At 37.3% G+C, this 18,205-nt stretch overlaps 4 protein-coding genes across 8 annotated transcripts; 3 read left to right on the plus strand and 1 right to left on the minus strand.

Annotated features, from left to right (window-relative positions):
• Positions 1-5,380: 5,380 nt before the first annotated feature.
• LOC120004130 (non-specific lipid-transfer protein A-like) lies at positions 5,381-15,001 on the plus strand. The gene is made up of 2 exons (XM_038853387.1): positions 5,381-5,718; positions 14,607-15,001. The coding sequence occupies exons 1-2, from the start codon at positions 5,381-5,383 to the stop codon at positions 14,635-14,637; spliced, it is 369 nt and encodes a 122-aa protein (XP_038709315.1). The 3' UTR covers positions 14,638-15,001.
• LOC120004129 (50S ribosomal protein L13-like) lies at positions 6,859-9,655 on the minus strand. Of its 3 annotated transcripts, none has more exons than XM_038853385.1 (6): positions 9,515-9,655; positions 9,126-9,207; positions 8,697-8,768; positions 8,172-8,338; positions 7,794-7,905; positions 6,859-7,297 (listed from the first exon to the last, which is right to left on the minus strand). In XM_038853385.1, the coding sequence occupies exons 2-6, from the start codon at positions 9,165-9,167 to the stop codon at positions 7,079-7,081; spliced, it is 612 nt and encodes a 203-aa protein (XP_038709313.1). In that variant the 5' UTR covers positions 9,168-9,207; positions 9,515-9,655; the 3' UTR covers positions 6,859-7,078. The 3 variants fall into 3 exon arrangements, with proteins under 3 accessions (XP_038709313.1, XP_038709312.1, XP_038709314.1); XM_038853384.1 differs by having other exon boundaries at positions 9,126-9,186; positions 9,515-9,605; XM_038853386.1 differs by lacking the exon at positions 9,515-9,655 and adding an exon at positions 9,317-9,356.
• Positions 9,794-14,717, plus strand: LOC120004128 (putative uncharacterized protein DDB_G0270496). Of its 2 annotated transcripts, none has more exons than XM_038853383.1 (13): positions 9,794-9,989; positions 10,071-10,345; positions 10,679-10,751; positions 10,968-11,042; positions 11,131-11,241; positions 11,398-11,437; positions 12,302-12,368; positions 12,952-13,054; positions 13,137-13,232; positions 13,372-13,404; positions 13,825-13,927; positions 14,226-14,310; positions 14,431-14,717. In XM_038853383.1, exons 1-13 carry the CDS (start codon positions 9,900-9,902, stop codon positions 14,555-14,557), a joined length of 1,278 nt encoding a protein of 425 aa, XP_038709311.1. In that variant the 5' UTR covers positions 9,794-9,899; the 3' UTR covers positions 14,558-14,717. The 2 variants fall into 2 exon arrangements, with proteins under 2 accessions (XP_038709311.1, XP_038709309.1); XM_038853381.1 differs by having other exon boundaries at positions 9,795-9,989; positions 11,398-11,440.
• A 442-nt stretch (positions 15,002-15,443) lies between the features above and the next one.
• On the plus strand, positions 15,444-17,493 carry LOC120004127. 2 transcript variants are annotated; one of them, XM_038853380.1, is made up of 3 exons: positions 15,444-16,999; positions 17,073-17,145; positions 17,282-17,493. In XM_038853380.1, coding segments are annotated over exons 1-3 (1,611 nt in total). In that variant the 5' UTR covers positions 15,444-15,463; the 3' UTR covers positions 17,284-17,493. The 2 variants fall into 2 exon arrangements, with proteins under 2 accessions (XP_038709308.1, XP_038709307.1); XM_038853379.1 differs by having other exon boundaries at positions 17,073-17,493.
• The last annotated feature ends 712 nt before the right edge of the window (positions 17,494-18,205 follow it).

An 18,205-nucleotide genomic window follows, 5' to 3' on the forward strand; every position in this document is an offset into this window, starting at 1 on the left:
AAAAATTTCAGCTGCATCAAAAAGGGAAACACTCATATAACCTTTTTTTGTAATTTTTTTTATATAGAACAATGGTTCTTGACAAGAAATATAGACAACAATCAAAGCACAAAAAACTTATATATATATAAGAACCAAAGCCATAATAAGTAGTTAATATAAGCCAAAGAAAAAGTAGCTAATATACAAGTCCTATCATTAAAAATGCTTAGATGGCACACACGTGTGTGTGGTATCTCATAGAGATCTCGAGTTCGAGCCTCCCCCATCCCTTCCCCAATATTTTAAAAAAAGCTCTAATTTATTATACATTCAATGAAAATAATAAAAATAAAGTAATTAAGAAACAACTTATTGACTTTAATTATCAACATAAAAAGAAATTAATATTAATGTACAATGATTAATTAAATCACTACACCTATCAAACCACGACCAAATATATATTTTTAGCATTAATGAAGTACATTTGCTAACATCTTCTAGGTCATGCTTCAGAGGAGGTGACCACCACTTTGCATGTGGACCGTTGGATCAACTTATTGAATCATTAACGGCTATATAAAGTAATAAAGATTAATTAAATAATTAACCACATCATGCACAACATTGAGATCAACTTATGATCTTATTATTATAATTATAGTATATAATAGCAAGTAATTAAATAATGTTGTTGCAATTAATGGACAAAAGAAAAATGGTGCCCAATATCCCATGCTGCAGTATTAGCTTCTTCATGAATTTTCTGAAATAAAGAAAGCTAGAGGAGACCAACTCTGTAAGTCATGAAAATCAATGTAATAATTTTCTAACAAAATCAAAATAAGATTGGATGCCCCATATGAATATAGCTTTAATTAATGGGTTTCCTGGGAATTAACAACCTGAGATTACTACATAAATTAAAAGTTAAATTTATTATGTTTTTGGAATATCCCTGCTGATCCTAGGTTTTAACTAATGCAACCACTGATTAAAAAAAAACAACTTTTGCAATCTCCTTGGTGATTCTAGGGTTTTAACTGATGCAACTAGCTAGTAGTATGGGACCCTTCTTTTTGGGTAACCAACATATATAGGACCCGCTAGCCCTGCCCTTCTAAACTATAGTTTTTAATACCGAACCGTGTATTGAACTATCAAGTTTCAAGATTTTCAAGGTTCAATCGGTATGATGAAGGTTGAACTGTAAATTTATAATGCATAATAATTTAATAGATAATATACAACAACAATATACATACCTCAAAAATATTCAAAATAATGAAATACCTCTATGAATCAACATTTATGATTCATAGTCCACAGTTCACACTTAAATTTAATAACAAAATAAAGTTTAACATTTGAAATCAAAATTATAAAAATCACAAACAAAGTACCAAATTGCCAATTAACAAACATGAAAGTAAGGGGTTGAACCTCGGTTTGATCGTATGTGCAGTATTTTGTTACAAAAATTATAGCGTAGTCTCCAGTTCCCGATTTTTGCTGTCGAACCGGTTGTATGATCCGGTATTAAAAATTATGTTTCTAACCCGCTTAACTCCCTATTTTGATTTGGGTGTTTTAAAGGATTGAGAAGATTTAGGGTTCAGTGTTTAGAGAGTAATACAATACCATTCCTACCACTCCAGTGGATCAGGTTCATTCTTGCTGCATGTAGTACTGAGTATAGCAGAGCCCGATTATGTGCCAAATGTGAAATTAAGCACGCGAGGAGCTTCACTTTTGGCACATAATCAGGGTCCGATACACTCTCCGGCAGTCAACATAAATATTACTGAATGAATCTGATCGATCGGAGCGTCAGGAAGAGCATTGTTGGATTTTATGAGCTGCGGATGGTGAAACTAATCGCAAGAGCAACCACCACACCACCGTCGTAAGAAGAACAAATGGACATATATGTATATATATACACACACAATATATATACATGCATGCACCTTTAGATACATATATATATAGTCGATTCTGAAGCCATTTTATATTCACCATTTTGAGCAGCTAAATCAATGCGAGGCCATCTATATTGACCGAATGAAGCCACCTAATATTGACTAATGATCGAAGCTTGTATTGTAATCAAGTTGTATGGTGAATATTATCTTCATATATTGTAAAAATATTATTGGGCTGTACTAGAAGGCGAATTTCGTGAGGCTTAGAGATCGGCACGTAAAGCTGGACTACTTTCAAGAGAATATGGCAATAGAATATATATATATGTATATATATATATATATATATATATATATATGAAATGACAAATGGATGACACAGAAGTGATAGGGATGAAATCTTAGTCATCCCAGTAAACAATCATATCTTTTGTTGATTGATGTGCATCAGGTTTTGTGGAGTCCTATATTTATATCAATCAATGGCCAAGATTGATTATTAGGATAACTGAGATCTTTAACATTTTTTAGGGCTACAAGTACTAGGCTACCCTTGATTTCCAATTAAATGGAATATTCAAATCATAATAAACTTGAATGAAGGATATATAGGTACAACGACCTTCCAGCTCAAGTTAAAGGTATGATACACATTGACTCGATGGGGGTCCCTGTCATGAGACAGATTAACTGCTAATGTTACATTTTTGGGCTATTGTCTGACCTTTTGGTTTGCTGTTGTTATGGTTTGTTCTTTTCCTTCTTGATGCTTGTTCTCTTGTTCTTTTTGTCCATGGGTTAGGTTTAGTCCCCCATTGTGAGCCACCGGAGAAGGGCTATTCTTCTCCTCCTTATGCAATAAAATTTCTGGCTTCTTTAAAAAAGAAAAGAAAAGGATATATAGACAATGACTTTTGAGTCACTATTGCATCTCATTTCTGCATGTGGTTTCTGTACTTCTATAAGATTGTTCTCGAAGAGATCAATTTATGGGGAGTAACAGCTAACAACTGTAAACACTTTCTTCATTTTAGGCCATCTCATACTAGTTCACATGATTTTGTCTTCATGTGCCTAACACCAGCTCATATATAATAATTTGAGTCCGGAAAAATATTTTGTTACTAGTTTGGCCATTATATTATTTACTTTACATCTTCTCATGCGCGAGGTAAAAAATTTAGCTTCATCGTTATTAAGTAGCTCACTCAACATCACCAATTTAATATTACAGAAGCTTGTGGTCTCGCCCAATCAAGCCAGATGCTACAACAGCACACATTAGACAACATTAGTTGATGGACCTATTCGTCGTATAAGATTGAACATATGGTATGTCGAAGGATAAGGTTAGTTTCTGGCAGTGCAGAAAGAGAATGCTTGGCGTAACAAGTGATAGACCAAATGACAAGAAGTCATGGCGTACAACAATCCAAAACTCTCCAACTTCCATGATACACAACTTTAAAAGTTGTTAATCCAGCCAAAAACACTATATAGATACAACATACACACACACACACACAAGTGTCTCCAAAAGTCACATCATAAGCATAAGCTCAAGAAGAAGACATGTATATATATAGGAATTTTCCTATGAGATCCTAAAATGAGTTCTTAAAATAAGGTCCTAACTTTTATGATTCACTTTTAGGGTTCAAAATATTTTTAAAAAATTTAAAAAAAAAGTATATTTGTATTTTGATCGGTTTTGCGAACCCAATGATATATTTTTTGTTCAAAACAAAAATCAAATACAACATGAAAATATATATGAAATGCTTTGTGTTTTATATCCAACAATCCAGAATTATGCAAGTGAGCTATTAGTTGAACGACAATCACATTGCATGTAAGAGATCACCCGCCCATTAGGTCGTGGGTTCAAATCCTATCCCCTTCCCAAATCTCTATTTCAGAAAAAAAAAAAAATCCATAATTATTATGCACTTTTCATATTAAATTTGATTTTTTGTTTTGAAAAAAAAAAATATTGTTAGGTTCGCAAAACCGATCAAAATTCAAATATATTTTTTAAATGTTTTTAAAAAATATTTTGAACCCTATGTATGTATGTATGTATAGTCAAACTTCAAAGTAGTAGGAACTAATTGTTAGACCCAGAGTACGTATTTAATTAAACTTGCCAAGAACATAATTTTTTTTTTATACATAATAACTTATAATACACAGGAGCCTATAATACTATATAGTCCAAGCTTTTATAAATATTTTACATGATTATGTGAAATATGTACATGACTTATGCTGCATATATTTGTGTATATAAATCACTTGGCATTCATTTATTTAACTAATTAATGTGCATGTGAAACTTTCTTCATCATCATATGTGCATTTTTAACTACAAAAATTTAATTTTACTCAGAGGATCTACATAGGGTAAAGGGTAGGCAATTGCCCACACTGACATTTTTTTCAATATTCAGCCCAATGTTTTGTCCACTCTGTAACCGAACTCTTGCAAGCCCACTCTGAAAAATCACTTGGCCCAGCCCAGCCCAAGTGTAATTGTAGCCTTTTAGCCATTTGGCAAAACCCAGCCTAGTTTGCTCACCCTATAGCCCAACCATTTTGCTCCGCCTCTCGTCTCTCTCTCAAGTCCTAGTCAATCTCACTCTCAAGGAATCAAATGTGAGTAGTGAGCTATGGCTTGCTACTTATTAGTTTATCAAACTTGGTAGTTGATGTTTTACCTATCGCTATTTTATAAAAAAATTATTTTTAGTGTCATTTTTCGTACTTTCGAGGGCATAAGTAATAAGATAACCAAAATTTTTTTTTTGGGAATGCTGCCCCAGGACCCGTGCTTGACTTTGTCCACCGTAACATAAAATCATGCGTTCCCCCTGATTTTACTATTCAAGGGGACCCCAATAACAAGTTTGTTGTATCTCCAACCTAATGAAGAAGGCAAAAGATCCTTAACTTCCAAGACCCAATACTTCCGGCAGTTGTTAAAAACTACAACAAAAGGAACATAAATCACTGAAGCCTCTCCAAGTCCCAAACGACACAGCATCTGAACTGACAAAAACTAACCGATCATGCATGGTCATATGCATCTGAATTCTGAACTAACAGAAAGTAGTATTGATCCAACAATATATATGTGACTCACAATTGATAAGGTTAGTTTCCGCCAGCGCCAGAATGACGAATGCTTGACATAATCGCTGATTGGAGTATGCTCATGGAGAAGAACCTGCAAGAAAAAGAATTGCTCATCATCTACCATCTTATCTTCTTTGATATTCAAGACAAAGTGAAACACATTAAGGCATAGAGAAGAAGCCAAAACACTCCAACTTCCATGACGCATAACTTCATAGATTGTTAGTAACAAAAACGCTATATAAACATAGAAGCCTCTTCAACAATCACATCCAAGCAGAAGCCAAGGAAAATATATTCCCACAATTAGCTTAAACCCTTGAGAAGGAGAGAAAAACATGAAGGGAGCTGCAGTTATCTTGGTTGTGGTTGCGATGGTTCATTTCATGGCCAAGCCAGGAGAGGCAGCGGTGAGTTGTGGGCAAGTGGAGTCATCTTTGGGTGCATGCATGCAATACCTCATTTCGGGCAGCAATGTCACACCAGCTTGTTGCGAAGGTGTCAAGAATTTGAAGGCAATCACTCCAACTACCGCGGATAGACAAGCAGCCTGCAGTTGCCTCAAACAAGCTGCTGCTAAATTCCCAAATATAAACCCAGATGCAGCCTCTTCTCTTCCTCAAAAATGTGGTGTTGACACCAGCGTTCCCATTAACAAAAACACAGACTGTACCAAGTGAGTTCTTTTCTTCTTTTTCTTTCTTCCTTACTTGGACCTTTTGGACTTTTGATTATGAACGACATTGTAAATTAATTTGTGCTTTTTATTGCTTGCCTTGGTGCAGGGTTAACTGAGGAGGAACTTGAGGACGTGCAATGAATAAAGCTAAATGAAATTTTGGGTTCTTGCAATAATATCTATCATCAATTCCATAGAATAAAGGCTTTGTTGTGATGTTATCAGAGGATACTATATAGTAATTTGGTGATACATACACCAAGATGTACTGTGATTTGAATAATATGCTATCCGAAGCCTATAATTGAGTTAATCTCTCTTTCTATCATTAAATTCATTAAAAGGATTGAAATAAAGGAATGTCAAGGCACAGTCAAACTTCAAGTAATGCCAATTGACCAAACAAATATGATTCCTGTTTACGCAAGATTAAAAATCATTCTGTCAAAACAGAATTTCTCACTGTCATGATTCAAGCCAGTGATTAGAACAATTGAAAGAAGGAAATGTAAACTACAGCATCTGATGGCTAGGGCAAAATTATATTTTCAGCTTAACCATAACTTGCATCCAACTCTTAATTACTTTAACAATAGGATAAGTGCCATGTTTTTGACACTTAAGGGAGCTATTTGTCTTTAGACCAAACCTCAAGGGTGGCATCTGTATTCTGTAAGTTAGCCTCCCTTATAATGTTCTACTCAGCCATGGGATGAGCTTCCCAAGTCTATTAGTCCTCCTTAAGGAGTTGATTCTAATTAGCAGTAGCTAACTGGCACAACTGCACAAGCATATTGTGTCAGCCCATGATATTGCACTTGCTGAAAAATGAACATATAATCTTGCAAGAATTATTGTTGCCGCAATTTCCTTTCTCAAATACATCCTACATAAAACTATAAAAAATTTGGGGAATCAACTAACAGGTGCCAACGAGAATGGAGGACTTGTAAGCGACTAAGTTGCTTATCCTATTCAGTGTAAGTCCACATTCTCGGCCCCTTTCCCTATGTGATTTTCAGAGATTTCCAATCCTTGGGGCACCACAAAAGCACATAAACCTGGTCAGTGAGACTTCTCCATCTGCTTATGGCGTACCCACTGAAAATAGTAATCGAAAGTTCCATACTACAATAATGCTCGGAAGAATTATAGTTTGATTAATGCATTCCCCCATGTGGAACTAAAAATCAGTCCTCATAGTCTTTAGAATTTTAATAGCAAAAAATTGCTCTGTATAAAATTTCACAAACCTACAGAACATTAATATTCAAACACACAACGTAATTTCCACACATTTATGAAGGTAAAATGCTGATGACAAGCGAGTTGGCTATTGAAGTGCCAAATAACTCACTCAGGCAGCCTCTTCCATATTGACTTCTTTCTTTTTGCGTCTTCTATCATCAGGACCCAGTTGTTGTTGTTCAGCCTTCTTCTGAGCTCGAATCATGGCACGCCTTGCACGGGGTCGCATTTCTCTAACTTTTCGAGGTGGCATCACATAAGGTTCGAGTGGCCTGTCACCAAAAGGATGTTCTCTCCCAGTAAATATTCTGAGTTTACGATCTCTATCCTGCAGTTACACGAAACAATGGTGTTTAAAGAACTGGGCAGCTCTCTGAAAAGTGCAGCATTATTGCACTTTTAGAATGATAACTGTTTCTAAGTTCTGAGCTTTATAAGACACTCTTCTAGTAAAAAAAATACGAGTCTCACGAAAGAAGAGCTACAATTTAGCTATCCACCACCGCTTTTCCGAAATAAAAATGTTTATAATAACATTTGCTTAAAATGTTAGCACTGGTAGCTGAATTATGCACCAAAAATCATTTGTGCTCATCACTTCATCTGGAATACCAAATCAATCCAAATCAGTTGCCTCAATAATGATTTTAGCGAACTAGGTACATTAGGCTGCAATCTAGAATACTCTCGCACAGAGTGTTATAATTTAGGAATTTACCCTCTTAATAAATTTTCAGATGTTGATTCTACGACTATAAGTGCCAACTGGAAAGAAAAAAACACAAACTACGTACTTATTATATTGTACAAAGAGAATCACTCACATCACGCAATTTGTTTCTGGGAAGCATGCGTAGAACAGCTTTGCGAATGACTTCTGTAGGATCCTTGGCCATCTGGTCTTTTAAAGTTCGTTCCTTGAGATGTCCCACATACCTGAAGGAAATATGTGTTAACATTAGGACAGTGATATACATCAACAGCTACACAAGTGAAACTACAAGGGTAAATTATACTTCTTTTGATTAAAACTGCGCAATTTCAGGGACAACAATGTTTGCGAACTTCTAAAGAAGTTTCCTGAATTCAGCTTATTAACTTTTTCTAGTGATAATTTGGCCACGATCTCAAAGGCCTGAATGTCCATAACCTTTTCCACCATTCTACTGGCAGGAAGTGATAAAGAAAGAGGTGTTACTTACCCAGTATGCCAGTAATAAACTTTATCAGTAAGTTTCCGCCCCGTAACGCTTAAATCCTTTGCATTTAGCACAATACACATATCTCCATCATCGCGGTTAGGGGCATAGGTTGGCTTATCCTTGCCTTGAACCACAGTAGCTATTTGAGATGCTAATCTCCCAAGGACCTATCAAACTAAGTTAGTACTACTATTCACAAATACATGATAAGAACAAATTATAATTTGACATCCAAAAACTTCTATCATTGGTTAAGAACGCATTGATATGAGAAATCACCGCATTCGAAATCTTATATCTGTCATCCACCAACCTAATTTGACAAACAAATCACTCAAAATGGGTACTTCAGCTCCAAAAAGGTGGAAAGCCAGCATTACTAGTAAATAAAAAGAGCACTGTAATCATATAATTTATCACGCTTTTAACTTCTCATCCACATCAGTTAGAGAGAAAATTATTTCCAACATAACAATCAAGAAACCCTAGCAAATGGCAGATCTGAACCGAGTTCCAAGTTCCAACCTGGCCTTTGGCATCAAAAACTCTCCATCGCAGACCTTCTAGATCAATACGTCTCAGGCCAGCAAGTGCTTTCTGTGAAAATAAGATAGACAATCCCTCTTAATAATAACAAATCAGCATTAAAACTTTAATTACAAAGTCATAGACTAAAATGGTACTCAACCGAAAAATATTAAGTCATCTACACTAGCATGCATGATTTTATGCAACAAATATAAAATTACAATACTGGGAGCCTACTAGTTATGCAAAAAGATTTTAAGAACTGATTCCCGAAGCATCTAGAGTGTGGAGCCAGACATGTAAACATTTAGGAAAACTCAAAAAATTTTCTGCTTTAAGTTTGGAATAATGTAGTCAATTTTTGAAGGAGTAAGTAATGAGCAGATGTTTTCGCTGAAAATTTAAGGGGAAAAAAAAAAGACTTGCCTTCATGTTACCACTGAAAGAGGCAGCTGCTTGACTTGCCATTCCTCTTGGATATCTACTTCTTCTCACAAAAATCAATCACCTTTTCCGAATTAAACAAAGATGATAGATTACTAGTAATCAAAATAAAGTGCACACAACGACTGAATAAAAAAAGAAATGGAAAATAGTCATTTTAAGTCCAATTACACCTCAAGAGCAATAGAAAACCACTAAACGCAGGGGAGGGGAAAAAAATTCTCTGGAGATTTCCGGGAACCGGTTCAGAAATCAAGTGTAAATATCCGTTCAGATGCCATGGAAGGGCCTACTCCTATTTCGAAATCTCTAAAGTTTGTTGAAAAAATAAGGACGAAATATACATAAAAGAGTGAAAGAAGAAGGGATACTTGCTGAAGAACCGTTGTTCAGTTGGCGATGGTGGAAAAGCCGCAGAGAGGAACGGACGGAATGGAAGGAGGGATGCGCGGTGAAGCCGCCTAAGGAAGCAGGGGAGTATGCATTGAAGCATTTGACGAAGTGAGAGTTATTGTGTTGGCCCACTGGGCTACGAATAATCGGGTCAGGGATTCTAACCCTAATTAGCCGGCCCAAGTACAAAGGCCCATAGCATATCATCCTTATTTTCTAGGGTTTAGGGCGACCCGATAGAAAAGGCTAGCACTAGCAGGGTTTTGGAAACACAGAATTGCAAGTTCAGACGATAAATGGCTCGTTGACATCTCTTCTTCAGTTCTTCTCGAAGCGAATATTGTGTCTGATTGGTGATTCGAAATGGGCACGGCTTCGAAGCGAGCTAGAAAATCAATAGGCACTGACAGTGAATCGGAGGACTTCAATGATATGGAGGATGAGCAGCTAATGGTTTGTTGAATTTCGGAAATTGATTCGCCTTGTTAATTCTGTTTTCCTTTTATTTTTCTAAGTTTGTGATTTGTGACGTAGGTTGACGGAGAAGAGGAGGATGAAGGGGAAGATATGGATGATGAAGATGGTGGGGATGAGGGAGATGAAGAGGAGGAAGAAGAGGAAGACTCAGATGAGGGGGACTCAGAGGCGGATGAGGAAGAAGAAGGAGTAGATGAAGAAGATGAGGTAGGCTCGGAGGAGGAGGAGGAAGACGATGAAGAAGAAGACGGCGACGAACAGAACAATACTGTTAATGATGGTGAGATGGAAGACCTTGAGAAAGAGTATATGGATCTTCGTCGTCAAGAGCAGTAAGACCAGTTTCTTTGTCTGTTGTTTTATGCATTGACATCTAAAATTTATTGGAAACAACCGCCAATTAACAATTTTTGTTACTGAATATCAAATACACTGTTTACCTGATAAGTTAGATTTTGGGGATTGATTTTGGAATTCAGAGGAAAGTTTGGACGGTTAAGTGTTGCTTACAGTTTGTGCTTCTATCCTTGTTTTAGAGAGAGGAAGTTTACCATGCATTGTCAAGTTGCATTAATTAGCTTTCTCTTCATGACCCTGTTTACTAATTACAAGCAAAGGTTCATCTCAATTTCATAAATATATTTTCTTTTTATATATATTTTCAGAGATATATTGAAGAATCTCAACCGTCACAAGGACGAAGATGTTGCCAAAGGTCAAGCAGTGAAGAACCAAAAGGTATGTGATTTGTATGGTTTTATGAGATGCGTGGACGGCTGGACGCCCTTAACCATGACATGCGGGCTTCATGTTTTAGTAAATTTCTTTTGCCTTAAACAAAGTAAACTCAGTCATGAAATAATTCTCATAAGTTACTTCATTATTGTATTTATCACTGAGTTGCACATTTTTTGACTGATTTTAACCCTTTTGTCTCTTTTGTTTTTTGCAAAGGCTCTTTGGGACAAAGCTCTTGAGTTTAGATTCTTACTTCAGAAATCATTCTCAAGTTCAAATAGATTACCACAGGTATCCTTTGGTTGTTGACTTCCATTTATTTATGTTATGAATCAAATTCTGTGTGATAAAGAGCGCTCACGATAGGGATTTTCTGCAGGAGCCTGCTAGGTTTGCATTTTGTGATTCAGATAAAGGAATCAGTGCAGCTTATTCTGATCTGGTCACTGCCACCAAACAGACTTTGGAATCTCTATTGGAACTGCAAGAGGTACGACCATTGCAGAGGAGCTGTTACTTTTGCTGCATTGATATGTAGATTCTTGAAACTTCATGAGCAATCCCAGATCGTTATTATGCTTATACGGATACTGGCTTTGTATCTGCTAACGTAATTTTCTGTACATTGTTTTTATTTTTTTTTCAGGCTCTTCTTGAGACTAATCCATCTGTTATCAAATCCTCAGATGGTATGTGCCATGACGCTTTTTGATTTGTCCATATTTCGTCTCTCTGTTCTGTGTTTATAACAATGCTTACCTAAGTTAATATATTGGCATCATATGCTCTCTCTTTTAGAAGGTTCCCTATCATCAGAAAACACATGGAAAGCATGACAAAGTGATTTTATACTTATTAACCACATTTCCAATTACCACATTGGAAGGGTAGTCTTATGCATTATTTAATAGCATTTTTTCTTTTGAGTCGCATAAATTAGTTGTCATTACAAAATTAAATTGAAAACAAAATCCTTCAGGAAATTTCCTTTATCAAATGCACTTTTGAGGAATTAGGAGGAATTTTTTTCTGCATCGCCCCTCGGAGCCTTATGCACCACAAGCTCCCAACATTATTCCTACTTGGGAAAAAAAAGAAGAAGAAAAGAGGAGAAAGATCTGCTTTTAATTTAATTGAAAACAAAATCCTTCAGAAAATTTCCTTTATCAAATGCACTTTTGAGGAATCAGGAGGAATTTTTGTGTGCATCGCCCCTCAGAGCTTTATGCACCACAAGCTCCCGACATTATTCCTACTTGGGAAAAAAAAAAAGAGGAGAGGAGAAAAAGATCTGCTTTTAATTTCGTTCGGTTAACCCTAAACTCCTTCTGTTGGCAATGGTCCATCTAACTCTGTAGTCCCTAATTTTTGCACGAGAGTATTTATTTTAGTGATTCTCGTTATGCTTTCTTTTAGATTGTAAATTTTTTAGCTGAAGATGATCATATGGTCCATTGATCAACATTCACAAATGATTAAGCATTTATAATTAGTTGGAGTAAGTGGTGCTTATGTTGATTTTGTGTCATCCCCTGCCTTGTGCTTTTAAGATAATTCTGGAGGCTCCAAGGATGCAGATGATGAAGAATGGTTACGAATTTCTCAAATGCATCACAGGTACTTCTTGCATTGTCAAATGCTATCTTGTTCTACTGAAGTCGAGCTAAACATTTTCTTTTGACTGCATGGATATCAATTTTTTGTTTACTTTTTTTCAGTAGATTTGTTTGCTTGCTTTATTCTCACATCGAATTTCTTCAACTGCTTGTCTGTCTGCCCATAATAGTGAAACATTTTGGAACCTTACCTTTTGTTACTTGATATTATCGTACCTATATCATTGTCACTAAACTACCAAAAATTAACTATATACTCTTCGCCTACCACTAAATTTGGTGATTCTGTCAACTTTTTTTTATTGCACTTCAATAGAGATGAAATATACAGGTGGCAATTTAGCACCAGGTTTCTTTAATATACTCAAAGAGTTGCATTCTTTGACATGCATTTGACTAAATAATAAGTTCCTTGGAAGCAGTGATCCTTCTAAAGCGCTAGAAGGGGCCACAATGGAGCTTTGGCTGCAATTTCTCGCATCTAATACATTTAATCCCTACTTGCATTTACTTGTCTCGTCACAAGATTAGCCCGGTCAGTGTAAATTTATCCTAATTGAATGCTCTAATTCTGTATCTTGTAGAATAGCTCCTTTCAGAGACAAGTCAATAGACAAATGGCAGAGAAAAACTCAAGTGACAACTGGGGCTGCTGCCATGAAAAACAAATTACATGCCTTTAATCAGGTTTGTCCTCTGACTAGACTGACATGTTAGTATTGTAGGAGGTGTAGTTACACTCATTTTTTTCTTTATTTTCTTACTGTAGAATGTTAGTGAACAAGTTGCTTCTTATATGAGGGATCCGAGTAGAAGAATGAAACAGATGCAACAAAGTAGATTGAGTGTTGGCGTCTTCGGAACTGTAAGTTCTTCATTTCTAATTTATTTTTTGAATGGAATGTCATGTTTCTTTACAGAGAAAAGGAACAAGGATGTACACATACTTGAATAAAGTTTACATAATGCCCTGACGTATAATATTTTTGCTTACAAATTGGCAGATCCCTCAGGACACAGGCGATGTTAAAGGAGAGGTAATTGTAATACTACTTTTTCTTGTGCTCGAGTTATTAACCAGCTTGAATGTGTGACTAGCAAACAAAGTCAGTTTAGAATGTCCACACCACAACTCTCTCTCTCTCTCTCTCTCTCTCTCTCTCTCTCTCTCTCTCTCTCTCTCTCTCTCTAAATTGATTCAAGTCCCGATAGGGGATGGGATTTGCTCTTTCCAAACATGGGGGGAACAGTTGTTGCTGAAAGGAAATATGTCATAATTTATCAGATGTCCCATTAATTAATAGAAGCACATATGGTGTGAATGAATATTTTTACATTTCTATATTCTAGACTCTTTCAAATCCCAAAATCTTCCACATTTCTTTTGCGTAAATTAGCATTTTCCCATGTAATATTCCAATCAGTTCAGTGAGGTTTTCATTGATCTTGTTGATTAGGTTGCTCCTACTGGTGATGGTGACCCTGAGCTTCTGGATGACTCAGAGTTCTATCAGCAGTTATTGAAGGAATTTTTTGAGGCAATGGACCCAACATCCTCAGGTAACCAGTTTATCTCATTTTTTGTAATGTGCTTATACTCGCTACCGGTAGTGCCACCTTATATGGTGGTGTTGTGTGTATTTGTGCCCAATTAAGGTTGGAAAGCAAAAGTGCGACATAATTGCTCATGTATATGCCCTCTTCAGAAAGCCCGGTGTTGGAAAAAAAATTGTAGTCTGAAAATTGTTGTGGGGGTCTTCAATAGTTTGAAAATGCCATTTTATTCTGTTTCCAAACTCTTTAATACATCAACTCTTAGCTCCCTAACATTGTTGAGCCTTTACTATTGATTTTCCAGAGGCAGCTGGTTATGAGCTCAAGAAAATGGGAACAAAGAAGAGAAAGGCGTATGATCGACGTGCCTCTAAAAGTCGCAAAATTAGGTAAGGATGAGAAGGATTCTTTCAGTCATTATACTTGAAACTGGTTCCTTTTCCAGATAAGCCATAGTTATACTTCAAATTGTTTGACAAGCTTCATCTCCTTGAATATTACTTTTGTAGGCACGATGTTCATGAAAAGATTGTGAATTTCATGGCACCTCGGCCGATGAACCTTCCTGCCATGGCCCCTAAATTATTTGAGAACTTGTTTGGATTGAGGACTCAAAAACCCAATTCCATGGCTTAATATATACTGTTCTGCGACAAGATGCCTGAAAACCTCTCAAGTTTTGTAGTATTAATTTTATTGTTCGTTTGGTGATTTAATCAGAGGCATTGTTACTGAAACTAGTGGACTATGTTCTCGTTACGCTTACATCATGTTCTTGATGTCTAATATTGTGACAGCTCTTATGTCCTGGTAACATAATTTTTTCCGTCTTGGCATTGTAAGTATGAGAATGTGAATGTTCTTCGTGCAAAGATTGATCCTGAGATGTTTCCCAATATCCCGTAAGGCCTATTTGTGACTCTGAATGGGAAGAAGAGGCTGGTTGAGATGGATCTTCTTGGTCATAATCGGATCTAGGGTGAATAGGGATGTAAATCTTTTAATTTGAAAAAGATTCAACAAAAGATAAATAAATCCAGTATTTGTTTTACGTCAAGCAATACGTGGAGTAACTCCTGATATACGTACGTCAAGCAATCGAAAGAGCAAAATGTGTAGGTGGATTGATTGGTCAAGTTGTCATTGAAAATTTGAAATAGGATTCACACAAGAAAATGCACTTGTCATTCGTTGGTCATTAGGGGCATCTCGAAAACGTTGGGTCGAAATATGACTTTCAAATCGGAGAGCTGTATGTCGAGATGGCCTGCCTAAACCACAATACTAGTGAATATTTATTTTTTTTCCCTAATTTATTGGCTGGGTTTGTAAGCATTTTGATAATCCTAAAATGGGGTATTTATTCAGCAGTCAAACATAGGGCCGCCAATGGAAATCCAAGCCATATTGAGGGGTATTTTTGGAAATGCAGAGCGCCTTTGAATTCCGCCCTCGCGCTTTGCTTGCGAAGAAACCTTTTCACAGTCTCTATATTTCGATCAGTTCATCAAATACGAACGCATTCAATCGGAGAACCGAAGAATGGCGAAAGAGAAAGAGACTAAACGACCAGTTACTTCTACGGTCTCGTCCAAATATCGCCGGCCGCTGCACAATTTCCGGTTTCCGCCACTGAAATGGGGCACCAATCACCCCAACCCCCTAGGCTTCCGCAAGCATTCCGATTCAGCTCGAAAAGAATCGCCTCAAAGGGACACTCCTTTTAGACCCCCGTCTCCATCAAACGACCATGGGAGTTGTATCGTAAATGAAGGCCTTCCTGTCGCAGTCTCGTCTTCTTTTCAAGCTTCTTCCGATCATGGTATTGTGGGTTCGAAGAAAAATATTTCAGACGAGAGGGGAAGAAATGTGCTGCGTTTCCGTACCAAGAAATGCGGCGAAGGCAAGAACGACAGAGATAGTGATGTGGTGGCTGCGAGAACCGGCGGTCGGAGCTTGAATTCAGTTGAAGATGCTGACGAGAATCCAAAGATACGGAATTTGAAGCCGAGGAAAGTGGAATTCAAGAAATCAGTCGGGAATGTCGACGAGAACCCCCTAGGCTTCCGCGAGCCTTACGATTCCGCTCGAACTGAATCGCGTCAACGGGACACTCCTTCTAGACTCGTATCTCCATCAAAAGACCATGGGCGTCGTATGGTAAATGAAGGCCGCCCTGTCGCCGTCTCGTCTTCTTTTCATGCTTCTTCCGATCATGGTATTGTGGGTTCGAAGAAGAATATTTCGGACGAGAGGGGAAGAAATGTACTGCGTTTCCGTACCAAGAAATATGGCGAAGGCAAGAACGACAGAGATAGTGATGCGGTGGCTGCGAGAACCGGCGGTCGGAACTTGAATTCAGTGGAAGATGCTGAAGAGAATCCAAAGATACGGAATTTGAAGCCGAGGAAAGTGGAATTCAAGAAATCAGTCGGGAATGTTGACGAGAACCCCCTAGGCTCCCGCAAGCATTACGATTCCGCTCGAACTGAATCGCATCAACGGCACACTCCTTCTCGACTCGTATCTCCATCAAAAGACCATGGGAGTCGTATGGTAAATGAAGGCCACCCTGTCGCAGTCTCGTCTTCTTTTCATTCTTCTTCCGATCATGGTATTGTGGGTTCGAAGAAGAATATTTCGGAAGAGGGGGGAAGAAATGTGCTGCGTTTCCGTACCAAGAAATACGGCGACGACAAGAACGATAGCGATAATGATGCGGTGGCCGCGAGAACCAGCGGTCGGAACTTGAATTCCGTGGAAGATGCTGAAGAGAATCCAAAGATACGGGATTTGAGGCCGAGGAAAGTGGGATTCAAGACATCAGTCGGGAATGTGAAAGCTGACGGAGGTGTTTCGAGAATCGGTGGAGCGGTGCAGCGGGTGGATCAAGGAAAATCGAGCCAGACAGAGTCGACTCGGTCTAGGACTAAGCCAAAGGAGAACACGAACACGAACACGAAGTTCTCTGTTGCTCTCAAGAAAGAAGAGATCGAAGCAGATTTCATTGCAATGACCGGGTCGAACCCATCCCGTAGGCCAAGAAAGAGAACGAAGAGACTGCAGAGACGACTAGATGTATGTATAATTTTCCCCTTCAATTATAAATTTGGAACATTGTACTAATTTCTGCATCTACGCCATTTTGCAGTCTTCGTTTCCGGGATTGCGTTTGGACACCATTACACCTTCTTCTTACGAAGTTTCTGACAAGCCTAAAAACTGTATGGTCAATGGAAATCCAAGAGCTTGATTTATTATTCATGTCCATAGATGTGAAAATGTTACTGTTAACTGTTCTTGTCATTGATATATTTTGGAATTTGTGGGATGCTGAGGGTTGATCTTTGTTGCCTGTAGGAAGGAGGAGATGAGAGATTCATATTCGTTGTGATTCTTCTGTACATGTTTGAAAGGTAAAGAGCAATTTATGTAAAGAACAAAGCTAGGGATTTTTTTTCTTTCTTTGGGCTGCCTTTTATCTTTGTTGCAACTGCAATCGGCCTTAGCCCTTGAGGGGGATATCAGAGTTTAGTCCATGTTAATAATAGTAGTTGAGATGAATAAATTCATATGCTTTGCTACAGCGGCTTATTTACTTTTTTGGAAGGATTTCTTAGTTTTTCCTGACATGATAGTTTCTTAAGATTTAAGACGTACTCTGCTATGAAAAATGGTGATTTGGCTTGCCCCCATTTATATCCGTTCATCGTCTTGGCAAATCAGTTTTAGAAGTTCTATAAGGCACTATATGATTCCATAATTACTTTCGTGATAATCATCTGATTGATTGTTGTGTAACTAATAATTGATGAAGCCTCCTGTTTTTCATGCCTAATCCCGCAAGATATTCTTGAATAAGAATAGTGTGTGTCGGATAGATTCCATAATGATTTTTATGGAAGTTGGATTCTATGTGGCTCTTGATCTTTCTTTGAATGGTGTGTTTTACTTATGGACAATGGGAATAGATCTAGCTTGATGACACCTGAAACGGGTAGTAAATTAGATCTTTCTGGGTTTTTAATAATCCATTCCTGGTATGGGTTCTGTGGATCAAAAGACAACTATGAAAGTGACTATCCTAGCTAGTACTTGCTATCAAGAAGAGAGGAGTGGTTAGTAGGAAGAATGTAATAATATTGGTTAGTATAGGATTAGATAATGTGATATTGTTTGGTTTTGTTTATTACTTTGGCTTGGATAGGCGGATTCAATTTTGCAATGTAGGCCTGCTTTGTATACTTGGAATAACATTACTCTTCATTGTATTGAGTACCATAT

Source organism: Tripterygium wilfordii, chromosome 8 (genome assembly GCF_013401445.1).
Source record: "Tripterygium wilfordii isolate XIE 37 chromosome 8, ASM1340144v1, whole genome shotgun sequence".
NCBI classification, from domain to species: Eukaryota; Viridiplantae; Streptophyta; class Magnoliopsida; order Celastrales; family Celastraceae; genus Tripterygium; species Tripterygium wilfordii.